Source organism: Maniola hyperantus, chromosome 18 (assembly GCF_902806685.2).
Source record: "Maniola hyperantus chromosome 18, iAphHyp1.2, whole genome shotgun sequence".
Lineage (NCBI taxonomy): Eukaryota > Metazoa > Arthropoda > Insecta > Lepidoptera > Nymphalidae > Maniola > Maniola hyperantus.
In genome coordinates this window covers 497631-510737 of record NC_048553.1, presented here as the reverse complement: position 1 = coordinate 510737, position 13107 = coordinate 497631, and the positions used below count along the sequence as shown (strand labels likewise).

At 37.3% G+C, this 13107-nt stretch overlaps 2 protein-coding genes across 4 annotated transcripts; both read right to left on the bottom strand.

Annotated features, from left to right (window-relative positions):
• Window positions 1-3825: 3825 nt before the first annotated feature.
• On the bottom strand, window positions 3826-8620 carry LOC117990633 (zinc finger protein 260-like). 2 transcript variants are annotated; one of them, XM_034978104.2, is made up of 5 exons: window positions 8415-8620; window positions 8064-8191; window positions 7176-7304; window positions 6404-6459; window positions 3826-5060 (listed from the first exon to the last, which is right to left on the bottom strand). In XM_034978104.2, the coding sequence occupies exons 1-5, from the start codon at window positions 8512-8514 to the stop codon at window positions 3995-3997; spliced, it is 1479 nt and encodes a 492-aa protein (XP_034833995.1). In that variant the 5' UTR covers window positions 8515-8620; the 3' UTR covers window positions 3826-3994. The 2 variants fall into 2 exon arrangements, with proteins under 2 accessions (XP_034833995.1, XP_034833994.1); XM_034978103.2 differs by having other exon boundaries at window positions 4930-6330.
• A 1011-nt stretch (window positions 8621-9631) lies between these two features.
• On the bottom strand, window positions 9632-12217 carry LOC117990789 (uncharacterized). 2 transcript variants are annotated; one of them, XM_034978281.2, is made up of 3 exons: window positions 10967-12217; window positions 10362-10525; window positions 9632-9780 (listed from the first exon to the last, which is right to left on the bottom strand). In XM_034978281.2, exons 1-3 carry the CDS (start codon window positions 12177-12179, stop codon window positions 9682-9684), a joined length of 1476 nt encoding a protein of 491 aa, XP_034834172.1. In that variant the 5' UTR covers window positions 12180-12217; the 3' UTR covers window positions 9632-9681. The 2 variants fall into 2 exon arrangements, with proteins under 2 accessions (XP_034834172.1, XP_069360585.1); XM_069504484.1 differs by having other exon boundaries at window positions 10362-10522.
• Between the last annotated feature and the right edge of the window lie 890 nt (window positions 12218-13107).

Genomic DNA, 13107 nt, shown 5'->3' with positions numbered 1-13107 from the left:
TAAGCTGGCACCTAAGTATGAAAAGTGCAGGGTTGTCAAGGTTTTGTCACCTTTGGTTTATGAACTAGTTAGAGTAGCTGACAACCACCCAATAGGCACTTGGCATATTAAGGATATTAAGAAGTAGATATTTGCCATTACTTAGTTTGGTCTAAACTGTTTGAATATTTAAGTTATCAATATTCAATTAGGAATTTGTATGAGTGTAGTGATGTTCTGAATTAACAGTTACATTACCATGGTTCAGTTGAGGATGAATGTAGTGGATGTATGTAGGGATGAATATGTGATGATTGGAATGCTTGTGGTAGACCAACCGGTTGAGAAAGTAAAAATGCAAATATCGTACTTTGGGGATAACGAAAAGGGGGGGTTTTGTGTTTTGTTTTCGTTTTCCTTCTAGATAATGGATCATTTCTGTTATTTTTCCGATTCTGTTCCGAGATCTATTTTCTAGGAGAGTTATTTCGTTTTTTTTTCTCATATTCCGATTTTGATTCGGTTTTATTTTTCCGAATGGAATAGAGAACGGTTGCCATATCAGATGGACCCGTTCACAACCAGATTTTCCGTATTTGTTGAGTAACAAATATTACGATGGTAGTTTAAAAGAGTGAACCACCGTAGGCCTAGACGCATTCTATCAGTCAGCTGAAGAATGATGCCAAGATGTTTCCACTCAAGTGTCTTAGACACCATGAAGTTTTTTTTGTATATATTCTTTTTAGAAGTTAGGGTTGTGTAGTTAAGTATAATGTATAAAACCTTACACTGTTTTCAGTATATTTATTTTGTTAGACAATTTTCCTTGTTAGTAGTAGATGTGCGTTCACGCGTAACTTCTGTGTTTTTTTGTTTGTTTGTTTCAGGCAAATTGTTAGTAGTTGTTGGATGACGCTGAGGGCAGCGTGGTTCAACCTGTTGAACCTTTTCGTCGGAGGGGAAGTATTGTGACGTTGTAAATTTTGAACTACTAATTGGCGTCTCGCTTTTAATTAAAATCTATTTTGTTCAAAGTATGTTGGTGCCACCTAGCATCAAGGTGCAGAACTACGCGTGGGTCGATTGTTCAGAGTTCATTCGAGCCACAATAGATGGCGTTTGCTTCGTTGTCAATTGTCGTAAAAATAAAACAAAATAATTAAATAAAACCATAATATCATTTGTTTATTGTTAAGTCATTAACAAAACGGTTCTTATAATATATCCTTAGGTTCCGCAAATATTCAAAAATGAATTGGCTTTATGATCAAACTAAATGAGAGCGGCCACACTCGGGTTGCGTCAGGCAACACCGATTGGTGAGATTTAGAATTTTCTCTGGAGTCAACATGTGAAGACGAATTTTTTTCGTTCCAGGAAAATCTCACTCTTTTTCGCCCATGGCTTCGCCTGGGAAAATACAATAGTTATAAAGTTAGTCATCCTAACGTATTTCAATGTTTCATCAATTATGGTGAGTGAAAAATCAAGTAATGTGGATTCGACAAAATGGCGGTTTGGTTAGAGAAAATCCTAATTTCATGATTTTCCCTTTCAGTTCCAGTTATTTTTACCTTCCCAAATAAATGAGGATAATGGGTTGTGGGTGGACTTCTGAAAACCATTGGTGGCCAGGAGTTCAATAGGTGAGTTGTGTTTGATCGGGAAAATTCCACGTGTCGAAATTTTCACACAGCACAAATTATAATCTTGTTTTTCTTTGTTACAGGGTTTACGTTTCCGTTTCCGTTTTCCGTTTGCGTTTCCGTTTTTTTTGCTTTCGTTTTCCGTATTTATTTCTTTTGCACATTCACGTTGGCAACTTAATTCTATGGATAAGACTTGGTGAAAATCTTTGTAATGAAACATTTCGGTTGTGAAGAATCAAATAAATTGAGTTTTGGATCTTGGCCGATGCCGTCCAGCTACATTGCAGTCTTCGCACCTACAAGTAAGCAAATGTTTGTATCCTGGAACAGTTTAGTGAACCTTCTTAGTGTATGTGTACAGTAAGAACCCTGTCTTTACTACTGAGCTTTTATTTTGAAACAATTTTATGAATTTTACTGTGTCATTGTCTATTCCATGCCAATGGCATCTTAAATTTAAAATATAGATCTTATGTACTATCTACCTAAGTCATTCTAATGTATCTAAATTAAGTCTTGGCATTAAGCTAGAATAACTAAGCATTATTAGCCATCATTCTGTATTAAGCGACCCCGGTAAAAGTTACATTAAAAACAATTTTGCCTAACATCTAGCAAATTTCATTTATAACACCTCATATGCATTACAAGGGAGTCGACGGCTAGCTTCTATTCTTTACTAGGTAGATAGATCAAGTAAAGTAAATTAAAATTATTTTTTTTTTTCCTCTAATCTTTGTAAGGTGGTAGATTATTCCGTATCCGGGTATATTTCTATTCCGCCCAATTTATCACCCTTACAATTTATGCGATTCACCTATTTTGAAATGTAAAATTAAATGGTTACATCATTGAAGGTAGATGCAATTCATGTATTCTTCTGACCACATCTCACAAGTAGGTCTTGTTTCTTCAAATGAAGGTAGTTTGAATTTTCCATCATCAATCATAAGTAGATAAATCATTCCAACTCTTGAGACATTGCCTTTATTTTTTAACCACACAGAAGTAGTTACGTCTCAGATGACAACTTTTCCAAATTCTCCTTTCTTCAAATTAAGGTATGTAGTTTTAAATCTTCGTACCTACGTATATAAATCATTCCAACTCTTGAGCCATTGCCTCCATTTCTTTAATATGCGTGCGTGTGTGATTTCTCAATTGGCTTCGTAGTCGGAACGCTTTACCGCAACCACATAAATGGGATTTCTCCCCCGTATGAACCGAAATATGAACGAGCAACTCGCTTTTCCTTTTAAACTTGGATTCGCAATAGATACAACGAAATCTGTATTCGTTTGCGTGAATTTTTCTATGCATCCTCAAAGCTGCACTGGATTTCGATGCCTTGCCACACATGTCACAAATGTAATCTCTGTTTTCATAGTGAGTTTTTATATGCTCTTTAAGATGACTGTTTCTTGAGAAAGACTTGTGGCATATTGTGCATGTATGAGGTCTATGTTCGGCGTGTAAAGCTTTCCTATGTCTCGATAAGTTCCCACTATCGTTGAATCCTAATCCGCATGTGTGGCAACTGTATCTTTTCACGGTCGAGTGTGATTGCGAATGGCGTCGCCATGACGCTAGCGCTATATTCTTGTTACATATATCACATACGACATATTTCTTCCCGTCTTTCGTCACAACTTTTTGTGGTTTGTCAATACTTTCTTTTTTCTGGTTGTTAAGTTTTTCGAGCTCTGTAGTTCTGTCGATGCAATCGTTCTCAATTTTCACACATATCAATGTTTGACTGTAAATAAAATTTTAAATACATTAACTGAAGTCCGACACACAGTGTGGAGTGAAGCTGAGTATTTTTTGGTACTACTAAAACTCTGCTTTATGTGGTTTGACATAGGGTTGAAACTAGTGTAATGAAACAAAACACGGAGCACTCTATAACCGAAGCTGAAGTACAACCGCCGCGTTGTGCCAAAGAAAAAGCTACCTATTTGAATTGTAATAAAAAAAACTTCCTGGGACTGTTCCAATCTGCTGATGTGCGTTGTGCCTAAGGCTGATACAATTCAAAATCAATATACGAATGACATTATTATGGATAGAAATAACGGCGCATTCTGCAAGATATGTGATCACTTGATCAGTTTAAGGGCAGTTAGGTACCAAGCTAATGGGATCCTTCACATTATAAGAACTTTTTTAAAATAAAGTAAAAAATTCTATATACCGAAAATTGTGCATCTCTATTTTGATTAGTAGATTAATGATGTTTTACCACGTGTTTTCCCAGAAGTTCTTATAATGTCAAGAAGTTAGATGAAAATTAAAAACAGTTTTTGTAAATATTCAACTATATTTGGTCCAGAATTTAACGCAAAGGCAAAAGAGAAACATTCCTATCCCTCGTATTGCCCGACATGATTGTACACATTTGGTATTTGCGTCGTGTCCCTAACTTCGTTCTGGTGTAAGCGTTTGCAATGGTGCCTCAAAGCCCTGCGTTGTCGGAACGCAGAGCCACAGAATGTACACGCATGAGGTTTGGAGTCAGTATGGGCAAGAATGTGGCTGTTCAACTCGTGTTTCTGTCTAAATCCTTTACCACAGTGAACACAGACGTGTGGTCGTAGACCTGTATGTTTTAGCCGATGTCGGGTTAGTCCTGAACGAAGTCTAAATTTAGCGCCGCATTCTGCACAATGGTGAGGATAGTGGTCGCTATGCGTCTTCAAATGTACGTGCAAAGACCCGCTCTGCGTAAATCTTTTCCCGCAATGCGGACACACAAACGGCCGCTCCCCAGTATGAATTCTCATATGCTGTTTCAAGTTCTGAGAATTCGCGAAGTTCTTGAAACAAACTATACAGGTGTACCAGCGTTGTTTCTCATGAGTTTCGGTCACGTGGCGTTTCAACCCGTTCGGGGCACGGAACTGCTTCCCACAAATGTGACAGACACAGGGTCGTTCCCCAGTGTGTATCCGTTTATGGAATATGTACGTATGTGTGGAACTGAGGTGTTTTCCGCAAATTTTGCAAGTGTAGTAAATTTTCCCGTTGATTTTCGTTTGTACTTGGTTCAGTTCTGTCCGGGTTTGTTCATCCATTTTATCTTTCCGCATGTTATAATCCGTCAGATCATCGAAGCTGCTCAAATCTACTTTTTCCGAGTCCCTTTCCATCTTCTTTTCATTTGCATCTTCGGAATCGCTTGAATCAGAAAAATCAGAACATGCGATTTGATTATCGTGTTCTGTTACGAAATGGGTTCGGAAATTCACGAGTGCTTCATAAAAATCTTGGTACAAATTCGATTTTGATTTTGCTATGGCTGCGAGAGGTTTGTCGTCATCTTCCGAAACAATTTCAGCGTGTGTATTTTCTGTATCATATTTATGGTCGCTCAGATCATCATTTTCTTCCTCAAGCAGGAAAGCCTCAAAGCTGACGCGTCGGGGAGTCCTGCAACAAACAACCCCGGTTATTCACTTCCTTCTTGAATCACAATTTTTGCCTAATAACATTTGAAGACCGACCGCCAAGTGCCTTGCTGATTTTTCTAGCTAAAAACAGCACTCCAAAAGAGTAGGCGAGTCTGTACAGATTGGGCTTTCCAAAAAGAGATTTCTTAAATAGTCATTATTTACTATTTATTTTATTCAATTTCTTTTCGTGCGTTCGTAAATGGTAAGTCAGATGGGTTCTTTTTCTGAACTTTTTCGGACATAAATTGCAAGCATATTTCCTTATATCCAAGTGCATCTCCATATGACGATTTAATGTGTTTTTCGCTCTATAACATTTTCCACACTTGTAACATTCGAACGGTTTCGCTCCCGTGTGAATTCTGGCGTGGACATTTCGAGTCCCGCGCGTGGGAAACGCTTCACCGCAAAAGGAACACAGGTATCTAAGGTTACCCTCGTGATATATTTTGTGATGGTACTTCAAACTTCCCCGGCTTTTGTATGATTTATTGCATTTTTCACATATGAATGTTGTCGGTTGGTTATGACTGTGCATAATATGCAAGTGTAAATTGTACTTGTTAGAAATTATTTTATTACATTTTGGGCACGCAACCGGTATGTACTTCTGACGATTCGAAATATGTAATATCTCTGTTCTCTCGTTCAAATCATTACTTTCTGGATGCTCCTCATTAATATGAGTTTGTAGTTCCTCCAAATTATTTGCAGTTATTCCACAACTTTTGCAAGTATTTTCACTTAGGACTTTACTCACATGTTCATCTTGTATATGTGCTGCAAAATCTAACTTGTTGTCATACAACTGACCACAACACACAATTCCATCTGCAATAGATATGTCTATATGCTTACTGAGATGGTATATTAGTCGACTCGGGGATGAAAATACGTTTTCACAAAGTGGGCAGCAATAGTTTTGAAGTTTTATTTCTTTCGTGTCGATAACAGAGTCAGTTTCATTCTGAACTGATTCATTGTCATCATCATCTTTATCCATGATAAGAGCCTCTTCAAAAGTAATATTATCTTTTACAAAATCCTCTACAGACAGCTTATTTTGGAGTAGACATCCATGAAATGAACTCAAGTGCCCAGTTAGTTCCTCTACAGATTTGGAAGCTGAACATTCAGTGCACATTTGACAGACATATTCTAGATCTGCGTTTTCTTCCTCAATATTTAGCTCTTTGAAGTAATCAGTCAGAATTTCTCTGACAGTATTGTAAAACCAACTTGGTGTTCTGAAATTATTTATACAATATTTTTCACACAAAACAAATAAGATGTTCTAATATATTTGAAGTGGAGACTTACCCAGTCTGTATGGGTGATTTTGTAAATCGTGCTTGTTCCTCTTGTTTTGGTTTATCCTGCAAAGTAAACAAGAATTCGCACTTCAAATCAGCATGCAATTTCAAAGATTTAAGTAAAATAAATTTATTATTTTGCAGTACAAATCATTGTTAATGTGTTGTACACAATCTCTAAATAGGCTACTTGACAATTTTTTTAAGTTGGTCTTAAATGGTTAATATTTGTCCTATTATATCAAAAAAATTAACACTATATTTTTTTGCGCCCTAAAAACCGTAAAACTTTAATTTAAAAAAATATTTTTCTTAGACAGGTGAAAACACTGTCGGCCATGTTTGGCCGATAGATTATCTGTGCTCTGACGTCATCCATTTGTAAACAACAGTATAACCCTGTGGTTATACTGTTGTTTACAAATGGATGACGTTAGTATAGTGTTAGCGTTAGCGATAGTGTTAATTTTTTTGATATAATAGGACAAATATTAACCATTTAAGACCAACTTAAAAAAATTGTCAAGTAGCCTATTAACAAGTAAAAATCTAGTACCAACCTTTACCGCAGGGACCATTATGAAAAGGATAGCAATAGGATTTACTATTTACATTTGTCTTATAATTTAAGAGATTGTGATCACTACAATCACTACAGTAAACTATTTTTTGTCATTGATGTATGATGCGAAGGACATGTAGACAAAGAACAAAACATTTCTCAACTTAGAGATGTGTGTACAACAGAATTAGCCCCCATATATTCAGGACGGACTCACAGGATCCAGCAGTTTCTGCTGCAGCACCACATTAGCCTGCACACAGCACTGCACCAGCTCATCCCATGCCAGCAGCGTGTTCCGACACTGCTCACAGATCACTTGAGGCAGCCCATCTTCCTGTGACACCTGTAACATTGATATTTTCTGTCAGAATGGGAGAAAGGTTTAGCCATAGTCTACCACACTGGCCAAGTGCAGATTGGCAGACTTTATCACTTTGAGAACATTATGGGGAACCCTCAGGTATGCAGGTTTTCTCACAATATTTTCCTTCACTGTTAAAATAAGTGATATTTAACTGCTCAAAATCCACATAACAATAAAAAGTCAGAGGTGTGTGCTAGGCATTGAACCCTGGAACCCCAAATAGGAGTCTGATGTGGTAATCACTATGCTATCACTACATTTGTAGGGTTCTGTACCTCAATAGGATCACTTTGGTGTCTGTCTGTCAAGAAAACCTATAGGGTACTTCCTGTTGATCTAGAATCATAAAATTTGGTAGTGAGGTAGGTCTTATAGCACAAGTAAAGGAATAAATCCGAAAACCGTGAACTTATGGTTACATCACCAAAAAAATTTCATGAACAAATAATTAATATTTTCATTTCTAAGATAATTATACAAATTTGAGTATCATATGAAAGAGCTTTACCTGTACATTCTAAAACAGATTTTTATTTATTTTTATGTATAATAGTTTTTGATTTATCATACAAAATGTAAAAAAAAATATGACTGTATTAAGGAACCCTCAGTACGCAAGCCTGACTAACAGTAGGCCGGGTTTTTTCATTGAGTAACAATTGAAATCTGTAAACCATGAATAGGTAATCAATAAGTAATATTATTAGGTAAAGAAATCTGTAAATTTGAAGATGTTACCTTTATTGGTAGATATTTATTTATTTTCCCCGCCAGGTCATTATGTTGGCCGTGTTCATCAAATACTGGGCAAGATTGATCTGCTGTACTGGCACAGATACGGCAAACATTTGTAAAGTCGACTAATTCTAAAAACAAAAACTACCTATTATTCAAAATTAAAAGTCTAATATAAAATTTTCAGTAGGCAGGTACTCGACTTAAAAGTATGTGTATATATTAATATACATACGTAACCTATTAAATTGTAGTAGGTTGAAGCGCGAAAGGTTGCATATTCAGTAAATATTCAAATTAAATAGGATAAATATGGGTCTTTCTTTTAGTGTTTATTTACATCTAAAAACATACCTTGGTGCTCGAGAAGGTTATTAAATAATAAGCAACTTCCGTTTTCATTGTTTCTGTAATTTTGACCACTATCGGTTTCGGAAAAATTCATGTTGAACATTTATTAATAAACATGATTCAAAATTATATAAAATCTTACAAAATACCTGAAAAATAGAAATCTATAATCAATTGTACAGTTTTTATTTAGATTATCAAAGCAGTGTTTCTACTTACGATTTTGATTTTACCCTAATTTGCCGTAAATTACGCATTTTTTAAATACATACCTACCTACCCTGTAGGGCACACATTTTATCTTTTATTTCTGGTCGGTGGGGCACACTGGACTCACAGGAATTCAATGGTGGTCTGTGAGACTTGAGAGTGAGGGCAAAGAGTATATAATCACTACGTTTTAGTGAGGGTATATAACAATTTATTTTACGTTTCATTTCGCATTTTTTAATAGGCACTAGGTAGGTATCGCTTTTCATTCCTAAATCTTAATCTTATGACGGAGAAGGTTATCATTATTATCATTTTCTTCCATTTTCCAAAAAAAAATTCAATCTGCCCTTTTGAGCGAGTCTATCCTTTTTAATTGATAGATCTAAAAATAATAATGTACAAAACTTACACTGGTTGGATATGAAAAATAAGGCTACCATCTAAAATAAAATTTTATCCCAAACTCTAAATTCCCGTTAACATGAAAACGACCTAAGCTGTACTACTAATATTCATTTCATCTTAAAATAGGGCAAAATTTCTAATAGTGGAAACACTGAATCAAAGACGAATAACCACATTTCGTACCATAGACTATTTTTTCAACTGGCTTATTTACGGGTCTGAGTTCTAGCCATAGATTATCTACTATAGTTCTAGCCTTTTTGAACCTGCACCATAGATATTTGTAACTGGTTTTATATATGGCTTGTATTCGTCTGTCTACGGCAAACGGTAGATCTCTGATCTACCACACGGCCTGTATGGGCAGTTTGGAGTTGATACATTGGTACAGACGTCGCCGCTGACTGCTGAGGCTCACACTAATGGTCCTAGGATCGCCGCAACTGCTGCGCGATGAGTGGATAGTGGCCACTGGTGCCAGAGTGCAATACGCAGTATTCTTAAATAAACAACATCTGTGGCCACTGGCCAGAAGGAGAGGGTTTTAAAAACTACAATAAATATATTATTTATATAACTTCTTCTCTCTTTATTATGTAGGTAGTTACTAAGTATTTAAATGCAATAATTGCTAAATGATTGGAGGATATTATCAGGCATGTGTTCTGAAAGCGGCGGCCGCTCGGCCCACGGCCGCCACGACCGCGGGCGTCACCATCATTGTCTTGTTTTTGTACGTGTGGATCACTTGCTGGAAATAGAATGGGAATTTATTTATTGATAGAATATAAAATTAATATACCTAACTAGTTGATTCGATTTTAGAATACATTTTACTTCTTAATAATAACAAAATTGCTGGACTGATTTTGATAAAGTCGAAATCATCATCATTACCTATCATCAACCTATCACCTGCCCATTAATGCATAATGAGGCACAGGCCTCTCCTCAGAATGAGGAGTTTAGGCCATAGTCTACCACGTTGCCCAAAGTTGAATCGGTAGCCTTCAAGACTCTCAGGCATGCAGGTTTTCTCACGATGTTTTGCTTCAACGTTAAAGCAAGTCACATAATACGCGTGAGATCGAGATGGCAATCGGGATATGAGTCGGGGGACGCTCCGCACGTTACTAACGCTATCCCGCACCGGGTTAGTGCGGGGGTTGTGCGGCTGTGTGCGCAGCGTCCCCATTCCTATTGCCATCTCGACCTGTCGCGTACTTAACTCCGAAAAATTAAATGGGTGTGCCCGGGATCGAACTCCCGACCTCTCGAATAGGCTGACGTCTTAAGTAACCACTAGGATATCACCGACCGGTTATAGCTTACCAAAACCAATTTGATGAGAAAAACGGCGAAGGTGAGGAACGAAATGGTCATCAATGTACTTTCAGAGGAAGGGAACTCCAGGTGGCCCCGCGCCTGCGCGGCGCGCCTGTGCCGACTCGGGGCGCCGCGGGCGTCGTCTGGCCACGCACTGTCTATTTGATCTTCTGAAAAAAATTCAGGCATTTTTTATAGTTAGGTTCTGCCAAAAATTATTAGATTTCCACTGCGCTATTTTTGTTTTTACCTCCCTTTGACGACTAGAAGCAGGTGACCTTTTGCCCGGCAAAATTGGCTTTGCAAAGGATTTTTTATTGTTACGATGAAAACTATCTTTTCACATTCCTTTCGAATTCTCAGATTGATTTTTGCGGCCACCACTCCGAGTACAGTTTGATATTTCCTATATTTTTTTTTAAAGAATATTAGCCATGTTAAATGACTAATATTGCCCTTTCCTCTCCAACTAAGCGTCAAGCTTGTGCTAGGAGGTACGACAGTAGTGCAACGGGCGGGGTTTGAACCTTTCGGTTACAGTCCCTCCTTTACCGGTTGAGCTATTGAGGCTCTATTTGATGCTACATTTTATGGTTAAAACAAGTTCTCACCTATACTCGTCAATATTGTCGTCTTCAAGCCTTCCAAATATTTGATCTTGCTCTTGAAACTCCTATGAGTATTTTTATAAATAGTGTCCGCGACTACTTTTATCAACTTCCATATTCCTTTCACTGGGTTTCCCTTAACTACGTTCAACATGTCCTTAGATCTAAAATCTTGTGCATTAGGAAATGTAGTTTCTTTATCACTCATCGATGGTGTGATCTCCATATCTTTATTATGGACTGCTTTTTGAGGATTTGGTCCTTTTACTATTTCTTCAGTATTTTTATCTACAGAACCAGTAGGATTTTTGAAATTATTTCCAGAATCAAAATATCCTTCAAGTGGATATAATTTAGTATCGTCGGGTTCATGTTTCATTTTTTCGTCAATTAAAATTGCTGTTTTGTAAACATCGGTTTTTTTAACGTGATCATTCTCTTCTTTCTGAATTAGTTTAATTTTTGGAGCTTTGGGTTCATTTGTAATAGAGTAATTTGAATATTTATTTTCAGAATAATTTGGGACATCTACATTAACTTCATCTACAAGAGAAACTCTATTGAAGTTTGGTTTTTCTATTGTATAGAATTTATCGTTGTCATTAAAGTCTAGTTTGTCGATTTCCACTACAGGTTTATTTATTTGCACTTGTTTCCTGTGATTGGTATTAAATACGTCATTCATTTCTTCATTCTGCTTTTCATCATAATGCTTTCTTCTATCAATACTTGCTACTGCAGCTGGAAGCTTTTTAATAGGTTTAGAATTTGGACGTTGTACATTACGAATATTATCAGTGGTGGTTCGAACTACTGTTACTTTATTTTGGTTATCTAAAACATCATCTCTTTCATTAGGCTTGTGGAACTTTTGTATATTAGGCTTTATAGTTATAAAATCGTACTCAGCTTCCATTGTATGCGTGTGATCATTAAAGTTATTATTATACCTCTTGTCTTCATGTCTCGTTTTTAAGGAATTTGTTTTAACGCTTGGATGTTGCACTCTTCTGATATTAGCTACGTTAGACACTTTATCGACAGCACCTCTATGCCACTGCTTTTCTGTTACTGATATATTTCTGTATATCGTGTTAGTTTTTGTTGTATGCTCAAAGTTTATCACTTTGTGTATTGGTTCCTTTCTGTAATGGTTTTGGGATATTTCGACCCATTCGCAGCCAGCTTGGGGAAGGAGGAGCAGCAATATAAACATGGCTGAGGGGGGTTAGGGCGCGCGTGTGCTCGCGTTGGAGCCACTTGCTCGTCTGTGAACTGTCGTGTGACGAAGTTCAAGGTGCGTGGAAGAAGTTACGCGTCGCAGGGCTGTTCATCAAACATAAGTGTATATTTTTAGGGTTCCGTATCTATTTCAAAATGAAAAAAAATTATAGATATCCTTGCAATTTGTCGGAAAAATATTCTAACAAAAATAAAATACCTACCTACATATTTAAGTAGATTTAGTACCTATTTAATACAAAGTATAGGTTTTAATTTTTTGATTATTAAGAAAAGGGAGCGGCGATACCCTAATAGATGTTGGTTTTCTATTTAAGAAGTCGGGGGTTCGGTCCGGGTACGCACCTTTACTTTTCTAATATCAATAATTGTAAGTTTTAAGCAATAATTATCACTTGCTTCAACGGTGAAGGAAAACATTGTGAGGGAACCTGCATGCATTAGAGATGTTCTCAAAGGTGTGCCAAATCTGTCGATCTGCACCTGGACCTTTTTTGTTTGCCTCAACACATACCTATGTATAGTCCGCGACATATTGAGATGGCAATCGGGGTATGAGGCGGGGGGACGCCTCGCACACCCGCACATCACCTACGCTCGCCCGCACCGGGTTGCGCGCGGGTTGTGTGTCTGTACGGGACGTTCCCTTCCCGATTGCCATCTCGACCTTTCGCGCACTATAATGTGACTATAAGCCAAAGATAGTCCTTGTTCTAAGAAAAACCCATTATAATACAAGGCATACAAAACCCTGGGAGGCTGGGTGTCATGATTCGCTCCACGCTTCCACCGCGGCCACCGAACCATGAATGTAGTCTCGCTGAGAAGATGCGATAAACTGTTTCAGTTAGCGGTCTCTAGGTACTCTATGTGATGTGTCTAAAAATCGGCCAAGTCGGAGT

Bases quoted from the DNA above. Each gene is read 5' to 3' on its own strand.
- LOC117990633 (XM_034978103.2), bottom strand. From the start codon at position 8,514: ATGTTCAACATGAATTTTTCCGAAACCGATAGTGGTCAAAATTACAGA. The intron at 7,305-8,063 runs GTAACATCTTCA...TCAATGTTACAG, and splicing joins ATAAATATCTACCAATAAAG to GTGTCACAGGAAGATGGGCT. The intron at 6,331-6,403 runs GTAAGTCTCCAC...AAATAATTTCAG, and splicing joins AAATCACCCATACAGACTGG to AACACCAAGTTGGTTTTACA.
- LOC117990789 (XM_034978281.2), bottom strand. From the start codon at position 12,179: ATGTTTATATTGCTGCTCCTCCTTCCCCAAGCTGGCTGCGAATGGGTC. The intron at 10,526-10,966 runs GTGAGAACTTGT...AATTTTTTTCAG, and splicing joins GACAATATTGACGAGTATAG to AAGATCAAATAGACAGTGCG. The intron at 9,781-10,361 runs GTAAGCTATAAC...TTCTATTTCCAG, and splicing joins TTCTCATCAAATTGGTTTTG to CAAGTGATCCACACGTACAA.